Source organism: Dictyostelium discoideum (genome assembly GCF_000004695.1).
Source record: "Dictyostelium discoideum AX4 chromosome 2 chromosome, whole genome shotgun sequence".
NCBI lineage: Eukaryota > Evosea > Eumycetozoa > Dictyosteliales > Dictyosteliaceae > Dictyostelium > Dictyostelium discoideum.
In genome coordinates this window covers 8,261,673-8,284,629 of record NC_007088.5, presented here as the reverse complement: position 1 = coordinate 8,284,629, position 22,957 = coordinate 8,261,673, and the positions used below count along the sequence as shown (strand labels likewise).

At 20.9% G+C, this 22,957-nt stretch overlaps 10 protein-coding genes across 10 annotated transcripts; 7 read left to right on the top strand and 3 right to left on the bottom strand.

Moving 5' to 3' along the window:
• Positions 1–1,312: 1,312 nt before the first annotated feature.
• Positions 1,313–2,070, top strand: DDB_G0277631 (hypothetical protein; the record flags this gene model as incomplete). Its single annotated transcript, XM_637475.1, has 2 exons — positions 1,313–1,782; positions 1,908–2,070. The coding sequence occupies 2 exons, from the start codon at positions 1,313–1,315 to the stop codon at positions 2,068–2,070; spliced, it is 633 nt and encodes a 210-aa protein (XP_642567.1).
• A 366-nt stretch (positions 2,071–2,436) lies between these two features.
• On the top strand, positions 2,437–3,902 carry rpl7a (60S ribosomal protein L7a; the record flags this gene model as incomplete). The annotated part of the gene is made up of 3 exons (XM_637474.1): positions 2,437–2,439; positions 2,556–3,104; positions 3,597–3,902. 3 exons carry the CDS (start codon positions 2,437–2,439, stop codon positions 3,900–3,902), a joined length of 858 nt encoding a protein of 285 aa, XP_642566.1.
• A 294-nt stretch (positions 3,903–4,196) lies between these two features.
• Positions 4,197–6,870, bottom strand: tgrR2 (immunoglobulin E-set domain-containing protein; the record flags this gene model as incomplete). Its single annotated transcript, XM_637473.1, has 2 exons — positions 4,197–6,679; positions 6,798–6,870. 2 exons carry the CDS (start codon positions 6,868–6,870, stop codon positions 4,197–4,199), a joined length of 2,556 nt encoding a protein of 851 aa, XP_642565.1.
• Positions 6,871–10,071: 3,201 nt separating this feature from the next.
• On the top strand, positions 10,072–11,649 carry DDB_G0277581 (hypothetical protein; the record flags this gene model as incomplete). Its single annotated transcript, XM_637472.1, has 2 exons — positions 10,072–10,516; positions 10,616–11,649. 2 exons carry the CDS (start codon positions 10,072–10,074, stop codon positions 11,647–11,649), a joined length of 1,479 nt encoding a protein of 492 aa, XP_642564.1.
• Positions 11,650–12,192: 543 nt separating this feature from the next.
• On the bottom strand, positions 12,193–12,811 carry DDB_G0277665 (hypothetical protein; the record flags this gene model as incomplete). The annotated part of the gene is made up of 2 exons (XM_637471.1): positions 12,193–12,525; positions 12,692–12,811. The coding sequence occupies 2 exons, from the start codon at positions 12,809–12,811 to the stop codon at positions 12,193–12,195; spliced, it is 453 nt and encodes a 150-aa protein (XP_642563.1).
• Positions 12,812–13,760: 949 nt separating this feature from the next.
• DDB_G0277625 (hypothetical protein) lies at positions 13,761–15,023 on the top strand (the record flags this gene model as incomplete). Its single annotated transcript, XM_637470.1, has 1 exon — positions 13,761–15,023. The coding sequence occupies one exon, from the start codon at positions 13,761–13,763 to the stop codon at positions 15,021–15,023; it is 1,263 nt and encodes a 420-aa protein (XP_642562.1).
• Positions 15,024–15,435: 412 nt separating this feature from the next.
• On the top strand, positions 15,436–18,770 carry DDB_G0277663 (hypothetical protein; the record flags this gene model as incomplete). Its single annotated transcript, XM_637469.1, has 2 exons — positions 15,436–15,694; positions 15,823–18,770. 2 exons carry the CDS (start codon positions 15,436–15,438, stop codon positions 18,768–18,770), a joined length of 3,207 nt encoding a protein of 1,068 aa, XP_642561.1.
• A 498-nt stretch (positions 18,771–19,268) lies between these two features.
• DDB_G0277583 (hypothetical protein) lies at positions 19,269–19,958 on the top strand (the record flags this gene model as incomplete). Its single annotated transcript, XM_637468.1, has 1 exon — positions 19,269–19,958. One exon carries the CDS (start codon positions 19,269–19,271, stop codon positions 19,956–19,958), a length of 690 nt encoding a protein of 229 aa, XP_642560.1.
• A 274-nt stretch (positions 19,959–20,232) lies between these two features.
• On the top strand, positions 20,233–20,793 carry DDB_G0277599 (hypothetical protein; the record flags this gene model as incomplete). The annotated part of the gene is made up of 1 exon (XM_637467.1): positions 20,233–20,793. One exon carries the CDS (start codon positions 20,233–20,235, stop codon positions 20,791–20,793), a length of 561 nt encoding a protein of 186 aa, XP_642559.1.
• Positions 20,794–20,880: 87 nt separating this feature from the next.
• On the bottom strand, positions 20,881–22,427 carry gpt3 (Stealth family protein; the record flags this gene model as incomplete). The annotated part of the gene is made up of 2 exons (XM_637466.1): positions 20,881–21,643; positions 21,739–22,427. 2 exons carry the CDS (start codon positions 22,425–22,427, stop codon positions 20,881–20,883), a joined length of 1,452 nt encoding a protein of 483 aa, XP_642558.1.
• Positions 22,428–22,957: the final 530 nt, after the last annotated feature.

The following is a 22,957-nucleotide window of genomic DNA, read 5'->3' as shown; positions in this document are numbered from 1 at the left end:
TAATAATAAAAAATAATAATAAAAAAAAAATAATAATAAAAATAATAATAAATAAAAAATAAAATAAAATAATAAATAAAAAAAACTATTGTTGTTTTTATATCAATAACTTACATCGAATTTGTCATATAAAAATGATATATAGATTTAAAATTTGATAGTTTAATAAATAAATAACTTTCTTTTTTTTTTTTTTTTTATTTGATTTTTTGCATTAAAAATTTTAAGTTGTGTTTTTTGTTTTTTTTTTTTTTTTTTTTTGAAAATATTAATATTAATATTTGATTGTGAGTTATTAAAATAAATAATAAATAATAAATAAATAAAAAAGTTATTATATATATATCTTTCTTTCTTTTTTTTATTTAATTTTTTTTTTATTAATTTTTCGGTATTTTAATAATTTTTTAATAATTATTTGGTTAATATTTTTTTTTTTTTTATCGCATTTGAATTGGTTTTTTTTTTTTTTTTCTTTTTTTATTTTTTATTTTTTTTTTTTTATTTTATTTTTTTTTTTTTTTTTTCAATTTTATTTATAGAATGATTTATTTGAAAATAAAAAATTTTGTTTTTTTTTTTTATTTTTTTTATTTTTTTTATTTTTTCCAATTTTTTTTTTTTTTTTTTTACAATTTTATAATAAAAACCTCTCCAATTTTCCCTAAAATTGGAACCCCAAAAACACTACATCATCATTTTCTCGTTTTCTTTTTAAATTAACTCCCTTATGATTAAAAATAACAAATAAAAATTTCAATGAAATAAATTTTATTTGATTGATGTGTTTAGGTTTGGGTGATCAAGAATAAGATTTTGTTTTTTCAATTAATTAATTTACTTTTTCTTCAAATAAAAAAACAAAAAAACACAAATAAAAACAATAATTTGATTATTGAAAATAAAAAAAAAAAAAAATAAGAAATAATTTTTTTTTTTTTTCTATTAATTTCTATTTTTTAATTACAAAAACTATTTTATTGTAAAATGTTCCTCTTTTATTAAAAGGTTGAAAAAAAAAAAAATAAAAAAAATAATAAAAAATAAAAATTATCTTTACATTTTTAAATTTTTAAGTAATTTACTAAAAGAAATCAAAATTTCTATAAAAACAATTTTTAAAATCTCTTATTTTTTATTTTTATTTTTATTTTTTTTTTTTTTTATACAAATTAAAATAATTTCCTTTTTGTTGCCAATTAGTTTTTTTGAAATAAAAAAAAAAAAAAAATAAAAAAAAAAAAAAAAAATGAAAATTGTGGGAAAAAAAAAAAAAAAAAAAAAAAATGAAACATAAAAAATTAATTCGGTCATGCAATTAAATAAAGATATTTTATTAGTTTCAATAATTTCACTATTTAGTGGTGTTTTACTTGGTTATTTCCAAGCAAAATGTTTTAAACGTTCAACAATTACAAAAAATAAAGAAGAAGTAGAACAAATTAAAGAAATTGAAAATAATAATCAAAAAGAAAAAGAAAAAGAAGAAAAAGAGGGTGATGATGATGATGATGATGATGATGAAAGTGAATCAATAGATGGTGATTATGATGAAAATGATGATTATGAAATTGAATATGATGAAGAAATTGGTGATTGTAAACAAGTACTTGTAATTAGAACTGATTTAGGTATGACCAAAGGTAAAATTATAGCTCAATGTTGTCATGCATCATTGGGTGCTCGTCAAAAAGCATTAAAAGATTCTAAAAAAGTTTTAAGACAATGGGAAAATTTTGGTTGTGCTAAAATAACTTTAAAAGCAAATAGTAAAGAAGAATTGTAATTATATAATTTTAATTATTTATTTATTTAAAAAAAAAAAAAAAAAAAAAAAAAAAAAAAAAAAAAAAAAAAAAAAAAAATATTAATTATTTATTTATTTATAAAAAAAAAAAAAAAAATAGGGTTGATTTAAGAAATAAAGCAAAAGAACTTGGTGTTGTAAGTTATTTAGTTTTAGATTCTGGCCATACACAAATTCCAAGTGGTTCTGCAACTGTACTCGCTGTTGGTCCAGCACCAAAAGAAGCAGTTGATGCTGTCACTAAACACTTAAAATTATATTAAAAATATTTATAAAATATAAAATAAAAAAAAATAAAAATAAAAAATTAAAATGGTACACAAGTGCTGTTGTATCTGAATTATTAAAAAAAAAAAAAAAAAAAAAAAAAAAAGAAAGACATGTTTGTTTTTTTTTCTGTACTTTTTCTATATTTTTTTTATTTCTATAAATATCTTCATAAATCCATCAAACGTTACCCTGCTCGTTTTTTTTTTACGAAATTCGTGATTTTTTTCAATTTTTTTTTTTTACTTTTTTTTTTTTTCAATTTTTTTTTTTTTTTTTTTTTTTACGAAATTTTGGCCTATAAAGTTTTTTTTTAATTTTTTTTTTTTTTTTTTTCAGTTGTTACTCTTTATCAAGTCAGAATGGTATGTTAAAATTTAAATAATTTCAAAAAAAAAAAATGAAATAAAAAAAAAAAAAATAAAAAAAAAAAAATAAGAAATGAACAATAAATTAATTTAAATAATTTTTAAAATATTAGTCTCAAAAACAAACTAAACCAGCTGCTGCCACCAAAGCTGCTCCAGCCAAAACCGCTGTTGCCACCACCAAATCAAAGAAAGTCGTCAAGAAGGGTGAAAAGAAAATCAAAACTAGAACCTTATTCAACGCCTTATACACCAAAAACGTCAAAAACTTTGGTACTGGTTTCGGTGTTCAACCAAAGAGAGATTTAACTCATTTCACTCACTGGCCAAGATACATCAAATTACAAAGACAAAGACGTGTTTTATTAAAGAGATTAAAGGTTCCACCAACAATCAACCAATTCACCCGTGTCTTTGACAAAAACACCGCTGTCCATTTATTCAAATTATTAGATAAATACAGACCAGAAGAAGCCTCAGTCAAGAAAGCTAGATTATTGAAAATCGCTGAAGCCCGTGCTGCCACTCCAAAAGGTCAAGCTGCTCCAAAAGCTGAAAAACCAGTCCAACACTTACGTTTCGGTATTGACTCTGTCACCAAATTAATCGAAAAGAAGAAAGCTAAATTAGTCGTCATTGCCCACGATGTTGACCCAGTTGAAGTAAGATAAAATTATTTTAATATATACTTTCTTTCTATCCTTTTTCACTTTATATACGTAAATATAATTATATGATAATCGTAAAACTATTAGGGGTTTTTTAGTTGCCAACGTGTTATGGTCGCTATTTTTTTCCATGATTCCTATTTTTTTAAATAGAATCTTAAAAAAAATTAAAAGTTGAAAATTTAAACGTCAGAGTTTATTGTTCAATTCCATCTAGTATTCTAGATTATTTAATTGTTTTTTTTTTTAAAAAAAAATAATTAAGTAATTGATATACTGGGGATATTTAATTAGAATGTTTTAAATTATATTTGATATTTTTATCAATATGATCTAGTACATATAGTTAATATTTACTTTTAATCTAATAGTTTTTTAAAAAAAAAATCATTAATTATTAAATTTATTAAAGTGTATTTTTTATTTATCTTTATATTTAAAAAATAAAATAATTATTAACTTTTTTTTGTTTTTTTTTCATTTTAGCTCGTCTTATACTTACCAACCCTCTGCAGACGTATGGATGTCCCATACTGTATCGTCAAATCTAAATCCAGATTAGGTGAATTAGTTCACATGAGAAACGCTTCATGTGTTGCCCTCACTGGTGTCAACTCTGCTGACTCAAACGAACTCGCTTTATTAGTTGAATCCGCCAAACAAATGTTCAACAATAACAGTGAACACAGAAAGACCTGGGGTGGTAACACTTTATCTGGTCCAGCTCGTGCTATCTTAGCCAAACGTCAAAAAGCTGAAGCCAAAGAAAGTTTAGCCAAATCAAAGATCTAAGCTCTTTAATAGTTTAGCGAGACTCTCACTCTTTTTTTAAATAATCAAATAAAATAAAGGTTCTTTAAAAAAAAAAAATACTAAAAAAAAAATTTTATTCTTTTAAAAAAAAAAATAATAATTAAATAAAACCTTGTACATATATAATCATTAAAATATAAAAAAAAAAAAAAAAAAGAAATATAAAAATTATTATTTGTTTTTTCATTTATTTTTAAATGATATTACACATTGGATTTTATTTAATTATTTAATTATTTATTTTTATTTTTTTTATTTTTTTATTTTTTTTTTTTAATAATTTGCAAAACTTTGAGATCTTTTTTCAGTCATTTGTAAATGTGGACGAACATAGTGTTGTTGTTTTTTACATTGTTTTCTAATTATTTTATAATTTGAAATAAAATCTTTTCTATTTTTTTTATAATAATAAGTAAATTGAAGATAAGCAACAATTAAACCAATTAAAATAACAATTGCAGTTATTATATACATTGAATTAAAACTATTATCATTTGTTGTTGTTGCGATTAAATTTCTAGAATAAGAAAATATTTTACCAACACCACTTCTACCAGCCAATGTTACATTAACATCTTGTAGATTATCGAAAATGGTACCAAATAAGTTTGTATTTGAATTTGGTGCAAGTGTACAATGAATATTTGATTCATCAACTAGTATTGGATTATTACAAGTTACATTACCAACTGATACTAGTAATGGATAATCAGTAGTATTATAAAAGTTTTTACCAAAGATAATTAACGATCCACCTTCTATTCCTAAAGATGTCGATGCAATTGGTATTGGTTCACCAAATGAAATAATAAATGAACCATCTTTTTGATCACCAATTAGAATTGAAGAATTATCATCTTTAGTTAAATAACAAGTCCTATCTCTTGGACCATCAATTGAAATTGGACAATCTATAATCGTATGTGAAGTTACAGTACATTGACTAGTTTGATTATTACCACAATTTTGAATTTTCATATGATTTGAATTCAATACAAAATATTTTCCAGTAAAACTGGCAACACCACCAGTTTTTGAAAATCCGTTTGCATCATATGATAAAATCACAGGTTCTAATTTATATTCTGTTTTTTTGGAAATTACACATGAATCTAAATATAAATCTCCAGCATACATATCATCCAATGTAGTAAAGGTGAATATTGTTGAATTCAAAAATGTTGTTTTTACATTTTTACCTGCAAATTTTACAGTTCCAACGGGTGATGTAAATTCATCAGGTACAAGATAACTACCATTACACCTAGTTTCACCATTTGAGAGAAGTTCACACTTATCTATTGATCCAGGCATTGAAGTAGCTTGAAAAGTAAATTCATTGGTACCATCAGTAAGTGTTAAATTTATAGTACCACAAATTGGATTAATTTCAAATGTATAGTCTTTAACTTCACTTCCTGTTAGTTTTGATTTATCATTACATTTTAATGTACCTTGAGGATCATTATAGTAAATATCAAGTAGTATTCCTTTATCACCAGCTTTTGGATTTTCTGATACTTTAGCAAACAATTTTGCAGTAACATTTGTAGTGGCAGTATATTTTTCATTTGAAATTGTAATAAAAGTTTCACCATAGTATTGAGGATCCAAATTAAAAGTCACCTTTGAATCAGAGGTTGATAAAGGTTTGGTTTTATTATTTTTAGTAGTACCATCAACTTGGATATCGTTAATTTTCGATAAACAAAAACCATCGATATTTACAGTATTTTCAACGATTGTAGTTTTATAAATTATTGGTTGTTCATAATAAAACATTATAGGTTGACTTGCAATATTATCAATTCTAACAATTAAATTCTTATCATAACCAGACTCAATATGGCATTGTAAATAGGTTGTATTACTAGCACCGCTTAAAACGTTACAATTGGTATTTTCAACTTTAACAGTTATCTCAGAATTTGGATTATTTGATTTTAATCTTTTACCATGAATTACAACAATACCATCCAACCCACAAAATGGATCATATGAATTAACAATTGGTGGGAATACCAATTTAACTTCACTATCACCAATAGTAATTGGTGTACCAGTTGATGAATATTCTTGAACTATATTAAATTGCAATTTAGTAGAACTTAATATTTTCACATCACTTGATGGTATTAATTTACCATCAAATGAGATACTTTGGTCTTTACAAAAATTTGTACCAATTAATTCAACAACATTATCACTAATTAATGATGAACTTGTAATATTTGATTTTTTATAATTAAATGGAATTTTTTGGTCATTTGGTAATAATAGGGATTTATTTAAACCACAACCACTTGGGAATCTTAATGTTACATTTGTTGGATTGAATTCTTGTTTAGTTAAATCATCAATAAATGTAATTTTATTTTCAGTTCCAACAATTTCATAGTAGTTTGGTGATTCTACAAATTTTAAAAATGAACCAGTTATAACAACTTCACCACCATCAACTGGTATTTCTGGAATTGGTGATTTTAAAATTGGTGTTGGATAATGAAGTGGACTTAATGGGGTATCACAATTACCTCCTAAACTATTAATACATGCTGTTACATTTTTACCATATAATTGATTAACTGTTGAGTCGGAATTAGTATAAACACACTTTAATGATGTTTCGCCTTTTACACAATTAAATGGCATTTCTAATTTTGCATCATTGGGTCTAATAATTATCCATTTTGTATAATAATTATTATCATTTAAATTCCATTCAAATGTAATTGTTGTATCTGTATTTAAAAAACCTAAATATTTTTAAAAATTATTTATTTTTTATTTATTTATTTTAAAAAAAAGTTAATAATTATTTTTATTAGTTATTAATTTTTATTTTTATTTTTATTTTTTTTCGAAAATATATACTTTTTGGGTTTGGTTGAGAAAAAATAGGAATAATAAATAAATATATAAAAATAATAAAAATAATTAATTTCATTTTTTCATGTAATTAAATTTTATAGGGTTAATTATATAATATATGATATATTATAATCTTTTTTTTTTTTTTTTTTTTTTTTTGAAGAGAGTCTAAATAATATTAACATAAAAAAAAAAAAAAAAAAAAAAACAAAAATAAAAATAAAAATAAATAAAAATATAATAAAAAAATTATCCATCTAAAGAATGAGCTTAATTATTTGATTTAACACGGTGTACCCACCCAAACACACACCCCCACTCTCCTAACAATAGAAAAAAAAATAAAAAATAAATATAATTTTCGATGATAAAAAAAAAACACATATTAAATTGTTCAATTGTAATGTGGGTTGTTTTTTTTTTTTTTTTTTTTTTTTTTTTTTTTTTTTCTATATGTCAGAGTTATTTTTAACATTCTCCCAATTATTATAATTTAAAAATCAAATAAATTCATGTGTTGTAATGTTTTACATTTTTGAACAACGATGTAATTTTTTTTTATTTTTTTTTTTTATTTTTTTTTTTTTTTATTTTTTTTTTTTTCTTTTTATTTAATTTTTCTTATTTTTATTTTTATTTTTATTTTCTCTTTTATCCCTTTTATATTTTTTAATCTATTTTTGATATTTTTCAATTATATTTTTTTTTTTGAAATAAACAATCACAAGATTAATCAAGATTTTTTTTTTTTAAACCCCACAAAAAAAAAAAAAATTATTTAATAATTTAAAATGTTTAATTAAAAATACATGTGATGTTGTTTAGTGATGTTTAATTGAAAGCCCATTTTTATTTTTCTTCATTATTTATTTATTTATTTATTCATTTAAAAAAAAAAAAAAAAAAAAAAAAAAAAAAAAAAAAAAAAAAAAAAATTTATAGATATGAAAAATTATTAATAGTTTTAAGTTTAAATTAATATCATAACAAACGCCACATCTTCAGATATTGTGATTTAAAAGTGAAAATTAAAATAATAAAAACAATTTGAATATTACAAAACTCATGGATTCTCTTTGAAATTGATAAAAATAAAACCTCAGGAGTTTAATTTTTGCAATCCAATTTTACGAAGTTAGCCACATTGAAAATAAAAAATAAAATGAAATAACCTTTAAATCTTATTTATATCAATTTTAAATTATTATTTTTAATAATTATATTATTATTATTTTTTTTTTTATTTAATTTTATTTAGTTTTATTTTTTGAAATTTAAATGGTTATAAAAGCAGATCAGTAAATAATAGTATAGGTTTTAATTTTTACTACATTTTTAAAGAAGTAATGATTCAGGAGAACAATCATAATTTTAAGAAGCATTATATAATTAAATTCATAGTATTTTTACCAACAAAATATAAATTTAATCGTTTTATTTTCCTATTATATTTATTCAACCTTTTCTTTAATAACTTTTTTATAATTAAATAAATAATGAAGAAATAATTTATTTTAAAAAAAAAAAAAAAAAATAAAAAAAAAAAAAAAAGGAAAAATATTGTTAAATGAATATATAATATAAATTAAATTTCAAATTTATAGATTTTTTTTTTAATAATGAAAAAAGAAAAAAAAATTCTATAAACTTGAAATTTAATTTATATTATATATTCATTTAACTCTTTTTTTTATTTTTTACTTTTTCATTTATTTTATTATTATTATTATTTTTTGTAAAATAAAAATGATAAACTTTGCTTTAATTAAAAAAATTATAAATAATTTTAAGTGTAAAAATAAATACTAAAGATATCAATCCTTTATTTATTATTTATTTTTTTTATTTTTTTTTTTTTTAAAAACAAAGGGCTTTATTTTTTTATTTTTTTATTTTTTTATTTTAAAAGACAATGAGATTTTTTGATATATATTTAATTATTCAACCAGGTATTTTTAAAAAAGAACAAATTAACAATATTGCTAATGAGACAATGAAAAATATTACATGTACAATTAGTTTTAATTTCACACTATGCATACATATACAAAAATTACCACAAACACACACCACACCAATAATTTTAATTTTAATTTTATACCACCCCCCTCACTTGGTTTATGTATCAATTATTTTTAAAAAGTTTTTATTTTAATTTCAATATGTAATTTCTTTTTTTCATTTCATATCGGAAATTTTTACTTGATTTCTCTATAATGGTTAAACACAACAACACACAAATATAGTCATTTTAATTTTTTCATTTTAGATAAGATCATTATGGTTAAAATGAATATATAACCCCACAAACACTTTTTTAACCACTACTTTTAACATTTGTTTTATTTTAAAATAATAATTTTATTATTGTATTATCAAACAAAAATAAAAATAATAATATATCAAACCATGGAAATCCAATAAATTATTTTTTTTATTTTTTAAATTTTAATAGTAACCCCAACACATTTTTAAAAATTAAAATAGTACTTTATATTATATTGTGGCTTAATTTTTAAAATTTTTAGAACGAGTTTTTAAATTACTATGGAATTTAATATAGAAATTCCTTCATTGCTTAGACATTGATTTAAAAATTAAATTTAAAAAAAAAAAAAAAAATAAAATTTAAAAATAAAATTTAAAATAGAAAAAAACAAATATTTTAAACTAAATTAAACCCACCCACACACACCACGATATACTTAAATTAATTTAGTTATAGTTTAAAAACTAAAAACAAAAAAAATAAAAATCTGAAAAAAAAAAAAGATATAAATACAAAAATAAAATTAATTTATTAAAAAAAAAAAAAAAAAAAAAAGAAAAAAATACATAAATAATAGATAAAAACAATATCAAATAAAAACAAATAAATTATATAGTAATAACTATTAATTTTTTATAAATTTATAAATACATTAATTTGTTTTTTTTGTTTATTAGTTTTTATTATAATTTTATAGGAATAATAAATATTTAAATAATTTTATTTATATAATTTTTTTTTTTTTTTCCAAAAAAAAAAAAAAAAAAAAAAAAAAAAACAAAAAAACAAAAATATTAATAAAAATAATAATATCAATTAACTAAACAATAAACAAAGAATAATTTTTTAAATAAAGCCATATTTATTTATTTATTTATTTATTTATACATTTTTTTATTTATCATTTTTAATTAAATAAATAAATAATAAAAAAATTAATAATAATTTTAATAAATAATAAATAAATAAATTTATAAAAAAAAAAAAAAAACAATTAAATATTTTATAATGAAATTATCAAATATTTTATTGGTAATATTTTTACTATCAATAAATATAATTAAGGGATCGACCACAGAATTAAATTCAAATAATTTAAATATAGATGATATTGAACATGATCAAGATGGTGATTTTGGAATTGATTTACCTTTAACAATTGAATCAAGATATAGTGTTGAATTTGATAGAAATATTGAAAATGGTATGATGACATTAAAACCAACTCAACCATCAAATTATAAAAGAAATCCATTATCAAAGAATATTGATATTGATATGCAAGGTAATTTCTATCAAATTAATGTAAATGTTTTAATTGGTCAACAAAAATTCATTTTACAAGTTGATACTGGTTCAACTTTAACTGCAATTCCATTAAAAGGTTGTAATAGTTGTAAAGATAATAGACCAGTTTATGATCCAGCTTTATCATCATCCTCACAATTAATTCGTAAGTATTTTTTTTTTTTTTTTTTTTTCCAAAAATTGAATTAATTATTGACATCCAGGTTTTTTTTTTATTTGTTTTTTTTTTAATTTTTTTTTAAAGCATGTTCATCTGATAAATGTTTAGGATCAGGATCAGCATCACCATCATGTAAATTACATCAAAATGCTAAATCAACTTGTGATTTTATTATTTTATATGGTGATGGATCAAAGATAAAAGGTAAAGTTTTTAGTGATGAAATTACAGTTAGTGGAGTTAGTAGTACAATTTATTTTGGAGCAAATGTTGAAGAGGTTGGAGCATTCGAATATCCAAGAGCTGATGGTATTATGGGTTTAGGTAGAACAAGTAATAATAAGAATTTAGTTCCAACCATTTTCGATTCAATGGTTAGATCAAATTCATCGATAAAGAATATATTTGGTATTTATTTAGATTATCATGGTCAAGGTTATTTATCATTGGGTAAAATCAATCATCATTATTATATCGGTTCAATTCAATATACGCCAATTCAACCAGCTGGTCCATTCTATGCAATTAAACCAACATCATTCCGTGTTGACAATACCTCTTTCCCAGCAAATTCAATGGGTCAAGTAATTGTTGATAGTGGTACAAGTGACTTAATTTTAACCTCAAGAGTATACGACCACCTAATCCAATACTTTAGAAAACACTATTGTCACATCGATATGGTTTGTAGTTATCCATCAATTTTCTCAAGTAGAGTCTGTTTTGAAAAAGAAGAAGATTTCGCAACCTTCCCATGGTTACATTTCGGCTTCGAAGGTGGCGTCAGAATCGCCATTCCACCAAAGAATTATATGATCAAAACCGAATCTAATCAACAAGGTGTCTATGGCTATTGTTGGGGTATTGATCGTGGTGATGATATGACCATATTGGGTGACGTTTTCATGCGTGGTTATTATACAATTTTTGATAACATTGAAAATAGAGTTGGCTTTGCCATTGGCAAAAACTCAAAAAATTCAAATGTAGGTGATATTACTGATATTAATCAATTCGACTCAACTTATTATAGAAATGATGGAAACAAAAACAATTTCAATTATTTATCATTTTCCTTCATTTCAATTATTTTAATAATTAATTTAATTTTATTATAAAATTAAAAAAAATCAAAAAAAAAAAAAAAAAAACAAAATCCATAAATAATAATAATAAAAAAAAAATATAAAAATTATTATTATCATATATATATATTAAAAAAAAAAAAAAAAAAACTAAAACATATTAATAATAATTTTCTTTTCTATTTATTTTATTTCTTTTTATAATTATTTATTTTTTAAAATTTATATATAGAATAATTCTGTTTAGGTAATTCAAAAATTTCTTTAGATCTACCCGATCTAATATCAATTCAAAGAAAAAAATATTAATTATTTATTTGTATTTCTAAAAAAAAAAAAAGAAAAAAAAAAAAGAAAAAAAAAAAGGAAAAAAAAAACAAAAAAAATAAAGTTATAATAAAAATGATCTATTAATATCTATCCAATTCTCATTGTTTTTTATTATTATTAAGAAAAAATATCAATAATTATTTCATATTCTTTTTTTTTTTTTTTTTTTTTTTCTTTAGATTGTTGTGGACCACAAGGTTGTTTCTCATTTATTTTTTTATTTTAATTTATATGTATATTTACAATTTATTTAATATTATATTGTGTTGTTTTAATAGACGGATTTGGTATAAGATGATTCTGTAGTGTAAAAGGAGTCGCTGTATTTAAAATTGGTTGATGATGAGATTGTTGTTGCTGTTGTTGTTGTTGTTGTAATTGCTGTTGTTGCTGTTGCTGTTGTTGTAATTGTTGTTGTAGATACAAATTTCCTACTAAAGAAGGTGTTTTAGGTGGATTCACTCTATAGTTTGTTGATGACTCCTCTTTTACAATTTGATTTGCTACACTTGAAAGTGGTAGGAAGAATACGAAAAAATAAATTAATGCTTGTCCAACGATGGCCCCAACTATTACTTTCTAAATAAATATATTCAATTGGTGAGAATAATGTTAGTTACTAAAAATTTACAAGGCTTTAACCTATTCTTTTTATATTATATTATATTATATTATATTATATTATATTATATTATATTATATTATATTATATTATATTATATTATATTATATTATATTTATTTACCTTATTATTAATTACTGTTACTTCGATTAGTGATGAGATTACAAAATTTAAAATATTAAAATGAGAAATTAAGTATCCCACAATAACAGATACAATTATAATTATTAAAGTTTTTATCATTTTTTTTTAATATAAATATAAATATAATTAAATAATATTATTAATTATTCATGATCGTGTTTATTGTTTTTTTATTTGTTTTTTTATTTCTTCTTTTAATGCGCGTGGTATTTTCACAAATAAATATGAAAATTAAAAAAAAAAAAAAAAAAAAATTATAAAAATAAAAAAAAAAAAAAATTAAAAAAAAATAAATTAAAAAAGAAAAATATATTATTTCTGATATAAATATATTTTATAAGCAATCAAAGTTTTATTAAAAATTTAAATTTTAATTAAAATATCCTTTTTTGAAGAAAATTTTAAATTTTTTTTTTTTTTTTTTTTTTTTTTTTTTTTTTGTTTCACTTCTTTTAATATAAAGAATAATATAAAAATTAATTTCTTTTGAATTAGGAAAAAAGATTAAAATAAAAAATAAAAATAATTATATGAATTCTATATAAATAAAATAATAAAATAAATAAATAAATAATAAATTAATATGAAAAAATAAATATATAAATAAATGAAAAAAAATAAAATAATAAAAAAAAATAAAAAGAAAAAAATAAAAAATTATAATCTAATACTTAAGTATTTAAATATCCATCCATGTATATACTTTCGTTTATGAAATTTAATTTTTTTTTTTTTTTTTTTATTGCAATTGCTTTAATTTAGAATGTCAAAAGTCTGAAAATTCAATTGATAAGAATTTGGTTTTTTTTATTTTTTTTTATTTTTATTAATTTTATTTTTATTTTTTTTTTTATTTTTTTTTATTTTTAAATTGTGTTTTTTTTTTTTTTTTTTATTTTTCATTATTTTTAAAATTCCCATCAACACTTACTAGTAATAGATAATTTTTATAATATATATATAAATATTTATGGGTATATGATTTTTTAAAAAAAAAAAAAAAAATTAAATATAATATATAAAAAAAAATTTCCATAAAATTTTAAAAATGATAGATCCCCCAGGATTAAATAGTAATAACAGTAATAATACCACCACAACAACAACAACTACAACACCATCACCAAATAATAATAAAAAAATTAAAAAAAATGAAATAATTAATAATAATAATAATAACTCAGAAGATGAAGATAATGATGAAGAATCATCAGGATCAAGTGACGGAGGTGGTAAAAAAAAGAAAAAAGGAAAAAAGAAAAAGGAAAGAAAAAGATTAAGAAAATTAGTTGAACAACAGCAATTACAAATTGAACAACTTGAAAAAGAGAGATATCAACAACAATTACATATCTCTCAATTAAGTAGTATAGATGAGAATGGTGAAACCATGAATCAAAATAGTAATACCGATTACAATTATACTGATATTACAATACCACCACCCACAAGTACAAATCCATTAATAGCAGAGAATGATATTAATTGGTTCATACAGCAACAAAATCAACAACAACAACAAAATCAACAACAACAAAACCAACTACCAGCATCAACAGTATCATCAATGGGTAGTAGTTCATTATTACTTCCACCACCACCACAAAAACTTGTTCAAAAAATTAAACCTAAAAAAGGTAGTATCTATGATAATGAAATTCAAGCATTTGGTAAAAGAAGACCAAATAGTAGTGTTGTAAATTATAATGATAATAGTGATGATAATAATAATAATAATTATAGAAATAATAATAAAAATAGTAGTAATAATAATAATAATAATAATAATAATAATAATAATAATTATGATAGTAGTGGTGGTGAGAATAGTAATAATAATAAAAATAAATTAAAAAGTAGAAAATGGATATTTGGTAAAGGTAGTGGAAGTGAAACAGAAAAGAAAGTATCATTATCAGCTATTGCAGCAGCAGAAGGTAAAAAGATTCCAGTTTGGAGAAAAGTTTTAAGTGATGATTCAAAATTATTTTCAAATGAAAGAACTTGGATGAGTTGGGTAGGTACAACCTTTTCATTGGGTGCAATTGGTACATCTATCATTACCTTTTTCGGAACAGAATCATTATCACTCTTCACTGGTCTATGTCTTTGGATCATTGCATTGGGTTTTTTGGTTTACAGTTATATCATTTTCAGATTACGTAGAAGAGCAATCCTAACCAAAGGTAAAGGTCCATTTGATGATCGTTATGGTCCAATTGCTTTAGTTGTAATGGTAATGCTTTCAATTACATTATTTTTAGTTTTCTTTATTATTAAAAAACCAGAACCATTAGCTGGTAAAAAGTAAAAAGTAAAAATAAATAATAAAAAGATAATTTAAAAAAATTATTTTTATTTTTATTTTTTTTTATTCTTTTTTTTCTAAACAATTAAAAATCTCAATTATTTAATTTAACAGTGTTTTGTTTAGATTTTGATGAACCCGGTTGAAAAAACAATGGAGTGTTTGTGAAAATAAAAAAAAAAAAAAAAAAAAATCAAAATTTTGATTTTTTTATTTTTTTTTTTTTTAATTTATATTTTTTTATTTTTTTTCTTATTTTTTTTTTTTTTTTTTCATTTTTCTAAATTATTTTTTGAAAAAAAAAAGAGATAGTTGTTGTGGGACAACTTATTTTTCAAAAAAAAAAAAAAAAGATCAAAAAAAATTAATATAAATTACTATAATATATTATAGTAAAAGAGATATTAATTCAAAAATGTTAAATCCATTTGAATTAATACCAATAATAAAGAATGCACCATGCAAAATTGAATCGATTGAAATTTGGCAAAATAATATATATTTAGGTACAAATGATGGTCAAATTTTATTATATATCATTGAAAAAGTAGAAAATAATAAAAAAATTACCTTTAAAAGTAGAATGGAAAATAGTAAATCATTAGGATATGGTAAAAAACCTGTTGATAAATTATTATTAATTGCAGATATTGGTAAATTATTAACTCTTTGTGGTAAGTATAAATTATTTAATTCTTTTTTTTTTTTTTTTTCCTATTTAAAGAATTACACTTACTAAAAAAAAAAAAAAAAAAAAAAAAAAAAAAAAAAAAAAAAAAAATTAATATATAAATATATATAGATGGTAATTTAGATGTTTTTAGTATGTATAATTTAGATGGACCAAATACTCAAAATGGTATATCAACAAATAAAGGTGTAATAACATTTTGTTCAAAGAAAAAGAGTCAAGAATTTAAGATATGTGTTGTTACAAAAAGGAAATTAACACTTTATGAATTTATTGGTGTATTTGATATGTATAGGGAGATTGCATTACCAGAGTTAGCATTAACGGTTGAATGGTGTAAAACAAGTTTATGTGTTGGAAGTAGAAAAGAGTATGCAATCGTTGATGCCGATAGTGGACTCTATAAGAGTCTATTGGAGTTGGATAAGAATGTACCGGGTCCACGTACAAAGTTAATATTGGATCAAGAGAAATTCCTATTGACGACAGTGGACCTATCGGTGTTGGTGGATTTGCAAGGTGACATTGTCCAAGGGTCAATCATTTGGGACAGCAATCCAATGTCGATGTCGTACCTGGAGCCATACCTCATCACCATACTCCACAACCGGTGCATAAACATACACGATATGAAAAACCAAAAACTCATTCAAGAGTTGAATAATAGTTCGCATAATAAAGGCGCATCGTCGTCATCGTCAGTGATATCATTCCAACAGATTTTCGAAGGACGTGGTAATGGCAAGGATTTCATAGTTTTGTATGGCAGTTCACCCAATTCCGTGTACTGTTTGCATGTTGGGAATATCGATGATTTAGTACACCAATTGATTAATAGGGGCGAGCATGAGGAGGCCATAAGGTTGTTTGAAATATTTTTCAAGAGGGAGAGGGCCGAGCTCGAGGATGGGTACGACCCAAATAGGGAGAAACAAATTCACCAAGCTAGACTTTGCAAAGTTTATGAATTGGTTGCAATGTCGGAATTCTATAGATTTAAATTCTCTTCAGCATTCAAGTATCTCCAATTATCAAAATTGGATCACCGTGCTATCATATCATTCTTTCCAACTTATATGCCCTATCAAACTAACTATCGTTCACCATTTGATCAATCTGATATTTTCAAATCCATTAAAGATAGTGCAATTTCAAATGCACCAAATACAATTGAATTAAAAGATGTAGATTCATTAATTGATGATTCAAAATCGCAATTAACTTTATATTTAGAACATTATATAAATAATATTAATAGTAGTAGTAATGCATTGTTAAGTGGTAGTGAAGAATTTAAAGATTTAACAACAGTTTTATTAAAGCTATATTCTGAATCAAATAAAATTTCAAAATTAATATCATTATTAGCAAAATGTAGAGTTAATGGTGGTAATAGTGTAATTAATAATCAATTCTATATTCAAGATGTTGAAGAATGGTTAAATAATAAACAACTTTATAAACAATTAGGATTGGTTTATCAGTATACTGAAAAGTATAGAAAAGCATTATTACTTTGGAATAGATTATCATTGGGTGAATTATCAGATCATTTCAATTGTAATGGTATTGAAGAATCAATTCAACTTTTAGAATGTAAACAAAATCAAGATATATTACCAGAACCAAATAAAGAATTGGTTTGGGAATTTACACCATTTTTAATTAAAATTACACAAGAACAACAACAACAACGAAATAATAATAATAATAATAATAATAAAGACAACCAAGATGATGGTGATGATGATGATGATGATTCTATAAAACAATTACCAATGAAAATATTTTTAAAGAAAAGAAAAGATCAATTTATAATTGATGATGTTATTGAATTTTTAACACCATTTGGTGATTACTATTTTCAAATCTATTTAGAATATTTAATTTATCAAGAAGAGAATAGGGTTGATTATTTACATACAAAGTTAGCAACTTCATATATTGAACAAATCTTTAAGAATTGCCCAGAATTACAATCTTCTCAAGGTAGAACCGATATACCAATTGCAAATTCTGATAGACAAAAATTGATTAATCTATTGGAATTATCAAATTGTTATAATGCTTCAACATTGTTACATCGTGTTCGTAATAGTTTACTCTATGAAGAATTGGTTATACTTTATCTTAGAATCGGTCAATATGAAAAGATGTTTAATATTATAGTTTGGAAATTAAATAATTTTAAAAAAGCTGAATATATTTGTGAATCTTTTGATCCAAATTTTAGTTTATCAATTACAAATGTAGTTAGTACTCAAACTACAATAACACCAACATCTTCAAATACACCAAATTCATCATCACCAACAATCATGGGTACTTCACCATCAACAACAAATTTAAGAAATTCAATTAGATTATCACAACAAAATATAAATAATATAAATAATAATATTCAAATATCTTCATCACCAATACAAGGTTTTAATTTAATTAATAATAATAATAATTTAAATAATAATAATAATAATAATAATAATGATTCAAATTTACCAAAATCATCATTATATGATTCAAAAAGACAAGAATTATTTTTATGTTTATTAAGAACTTATTTAAATTATAAAGAACAAAGTTTAAAGAGTAGTGTAAAGAATCAATTAACAAATTCACTTATAAAAGATTCAAATGGTGAGCCGATTATACCACGTTATATCATTGAATTTTTAAATCATTATTATGAAGAAATGGATCCAATAAAGGTTTTGGCACTATTACCAAACTCTATACCAATTAATTTATTAGAGAGTTATCTTTCAAATAGCTTCAATTATTCAATTAGTCAACAACGTGAATCTAAAATCGTTAAAAATTTACAAAAATCTTTAAATCTATCAACTAAATCCGAATATATGATGGTTTGTTCTGCTTCGGTTTATATTGGTCCCGATAGACGTTGTGCCGTTTGTTCAAAACCAATTAGTGATCGTGTTTTCGTTTACTTTCCAAATGGTACAATAGTTCATCCAAAATGTTTCCAAATACCTTTTATTTGTCCAATTTCTGCAAGAAACTTTAAAATGAATCCTGTTGAATTTCCTCAATCAATTTAAAAATAAATAAAAAATAAAATAAAATATATAAATAAAAATAAATAAAAAATAAAAATTTAGTGTGGTAAATCTAATTTATTTATTTTTAGTGTTTTTTTGAATTAATTAATTAATTATTATGATAAAATGGTAAAAAAAAGAAAAATAAAATGAAAAAAAAAAAAAATTTAATTGTATTGTTTATTTTTATTTTTTTTTGCATGAAAAAATAGATCGCCATATATAAAAAAATAAATAAATAAATATATAAATAAAAAAATAAACAAATAAATAAATAATTTAATTATAAAATTTTTTTTTCATCGAAAAAGAAAAAAACAGAAAACTCAAATTTATTTAATAATGTTTTAAAAATTTTTATTTTTATTTTTTTTTTTATATATCTTTATTTTTTTTTTTTTTTTTTGTTATAACCAAAATAATTTTGTTGCAATTAAAAAAAAAAAAAAACCCTTTTTTTTTTTTTTGGAATTTCAAAATAAAAAAAGATATTTTTAAATGCAAAATAAAAATAATAATAATAATAGTAATAATAAAAAATATAAGATAGTATTGTTTGGAGATTATTGGGATTTTAATAATAATGAAAAAAAGAGTTTTAAAAGATTTGGTGATGACGACGATGAAGATGATGAACTTGTAAAAATTAAAACAGAGTTTAGAATAAAAAATATAGAATTTAAAGATACCAGTGAAAAGTTTAAATTATTTATTTATGATGTTAATGAATATAGTGAAACTTTTATATATTTTAAAGATTTTTATTTTAAAGGTGTTGATGGTTATATATTAGTTTATAACCCTCTTAATAATAGTTATAACAATTCATTTTATACATCTTTTGAAATATTAAAAAAATGGTTAACCGAAATTAAAAAGAATCAAACAAATAATAATAATAATTGGAAAGATTGGTTTAATATTTATAGCTGGTTAAATTGGTTCAATAATAAAAATAATAATAATAATAATAATAATAATAATAATAATAATAATAATATAAATTCAAAAGCAACAATAATAATAGTTTTGGATAAAACTCATTTAAATGATAATGACCCAGAATATGAAAAAATTAAAATTTTAGCAAATCATGAATCAATTCAATTAATTGAAATAACAAATTCAAAAGAATCAACAAATAAAATGTATTTTCAATTAACAAAACTTATTTACGATAGTCAATAGATGTGTGTTTCAAAGAAAAAAATAAAAAAAATAAAAAAAATAAAAAAAATAAAAAAAAAAAAAATGAAAAAAAAAAAAAAACAAAACAATAAAACATCATTTTCTAAGAAAAACAATGAAATGATTTGTTTTTATTTTGGTTTTTTTTTTATTTTTTTTTTGAGGATAAATAGTTTTGTTTTTGTTTTTTTTTTTTTTGTTTGTTCAATTAGTTTTTTATAAAAAAATAAATAAATAAAAGATAATTGTTTGGTTATATATAATACAATAGGAAATGGATAAATTATTATTTTGTGATGCAAGTAAAGAAGATTTAAAATTAATTGAAGATTCAGAGGTACTTAATGAAATTGAAGATTTATTACCATATGCAGGTTGTCCATGTTATCAATTTAATAATATCGATCAATTTAAAGAACAATTGTTGAAAGATAACCAATTAAGAATTGAAAGAGTAAAACAAGAAGAATTAAAAATAAAGATAATTGAAAATAATTTATCTGATAAAAATATTGATTTTAAATATGTTTATTGTCGTATAACTAGTTATTTATCTAATAAAGCCACTATCAAAGTTACAAGATCAGATCCATCAATTGCATTAACAAATATTGAACTCTTGGCAATTTATTCAAAAGCTTGGCAATGGGTTTATCAAGAGGAAGAAAAAGAATCTGGTAATCCTGGTAATATCAATGGCATGTTAAATAGAGCTAAATCATATGGTAGATATGGTATCTATGGTCATGATATCACTGATTTAGCATACAATGGTGGTAGTCTCATTAAAATTTATAATGGCTTTGTTGTTTGTAAATTTAGTGTAGACTCTTAAGAAAAAAAAAAAAAAAAAAAAAATACACAAATTGGTTTTAAACGAATAAATAAATAAATAAATAAATAATTTTTATTTGTACAATTTTTAATAAATAAATATTTTCTTTTTTGTTATTAAAACTTTTAAAATTAATAATAGTAATAATACAAAAATAATAGCAAAAATGAAATTTTTTTGAAATGGTAATGGTTTGATTTCAAAAGGTGATGGATTTGGAAATAAATAATTAAATGTATTATCAAATTTCTTTTGAAGATCATTATTAAAAAAATCTAAACCATCATTTAAACATACTGTATTCATTTGATTTCTAGATGAATTCACCAATGATAACTGTTGATCGTATTTGTCTACATTTAATAAAATATACAATACATCAGAGTCATTCTTGATTGTACAATTTGAATGTTTCATGGCAACTTGATTATATAAATGCCCAATTTGAAAATCTAAAATACTTCTAAATTTATTTGATGATGTTATCTCTAAAGCTGTACCAAATTCTTCTTGAATTTTATACCATATCTTTCTATTAAAAATCTGAACTCCATGAGCTGGGAATTTCCTTATCACAATCTCTTGCCAAACTGATGCTAATGCTCTATTTGTGAATAGTATCGCTTTACTATATTGATCAAATTTGTTAAGATTTTCTGATTTTGTCCACAATTCATCTTGTGTTGTAAAAACAACTTGATTAAAATTTTCATCAAAATAATCACTCTGATTTACTGGTCTACTAAAATAAATATCATCATTTAAATATAAAAAACAATTTGAAACTTGTACTGGTAAATTCCAAAAATTTGCTTCAATCGCATTTGAATTAAATGTTGGTAAATCTGACCTAAAAAAAAGAAAGAAAAAAAAAAAAAAAAAAAAAAATTAACATATATTATGATTTAAGAAGAGGTTATTTTTAAAAAAGAAGTAAATATTTACTTATTGTGAAAATAATCCCTATGAGAAATAAATCTAACATTATCAGGATTTTCAGAGTCGAACCAATCAGGTTTTTGGTCAGCTGTAATTATATAAATATTCTTTATCCAAGGAGCATATTGTCTAACACTTCTTAAAGAATATTTTAAAGTACCAATATCTCTAAAAGATGAAGCGGGTACTATTTGACTTTTATTTTTTAATTTTTGTTTTGTTGCAAAATGTTTTGGGTCTGAACCATTTACCCATGTATATACTAAATCGACATATTCACACTCTCTAGACATTACAATATCCTTTACTATCTTTTCATTTTCATTCAATTCTATTGGTATTGATTTAAAATCATCATAAATTATTTCTTCATTAATTATACTATTCAATTCTAAATTGGGTAATCCTGCTTCATTACCGTCATTATTATTATTATTATTATTATTACTATTTTTATTTTTATTATTATTTTTATTTTTATTATTTTTATTATTATTTTTTATATTATAATTATAATAATAATAATTATTATTTTTATTATTATTATTATTTTTATTATTATTATTATTATTATTATTATTATTATTATTATTAATACTATTTTTAACATGACCAAAAAATAAAGGTTGATAAATAAAAAAAAGAATTATCAGTATTAATGTTATTGTCAAAGTATCTACTCTTTTTAATAACATTTTTTTATTTTTATTATTTTATTTTATTTTTTTTTTTTTTTTATTTTTATTATTTTTATTATTTTATTTATTATTATTTTTTCATTTATTAATTTTTTTTATTTATTTATTTATTTTTTTTTTTTTTTTTAACATTGGAAAAAAAAAAAAAAAAGAAAAGAAAAGAAAAATTAACCAAATCAATCAATAAAAAAAATGCCAACAAAGTGACATTATAAAAAAAAAAAAAAAAAAAAAAGAAAAGAAAAAATAAACCAAATCTATCAATAAAAAAAAATGCCAGCAAAGTGACATTTTTTTTGTAAACGGTTTACCATTTAATTCCAATTTTTATTCATTTTTATTTATTTGAAACTGTAAAAAAAAAACCTTGCACGAAGTTTGGTGGAATAAGATGATTTTTATTTTTGGATGTAGCAACATTTTTCTAAATTTTTTTAATTTTTTTAATTTTTTATATTTTTTTTTTTACTCACTTTTATGATAATAAAAAAGATTTTTTTTCCAACTAACCAATCATTTTAAGGGCA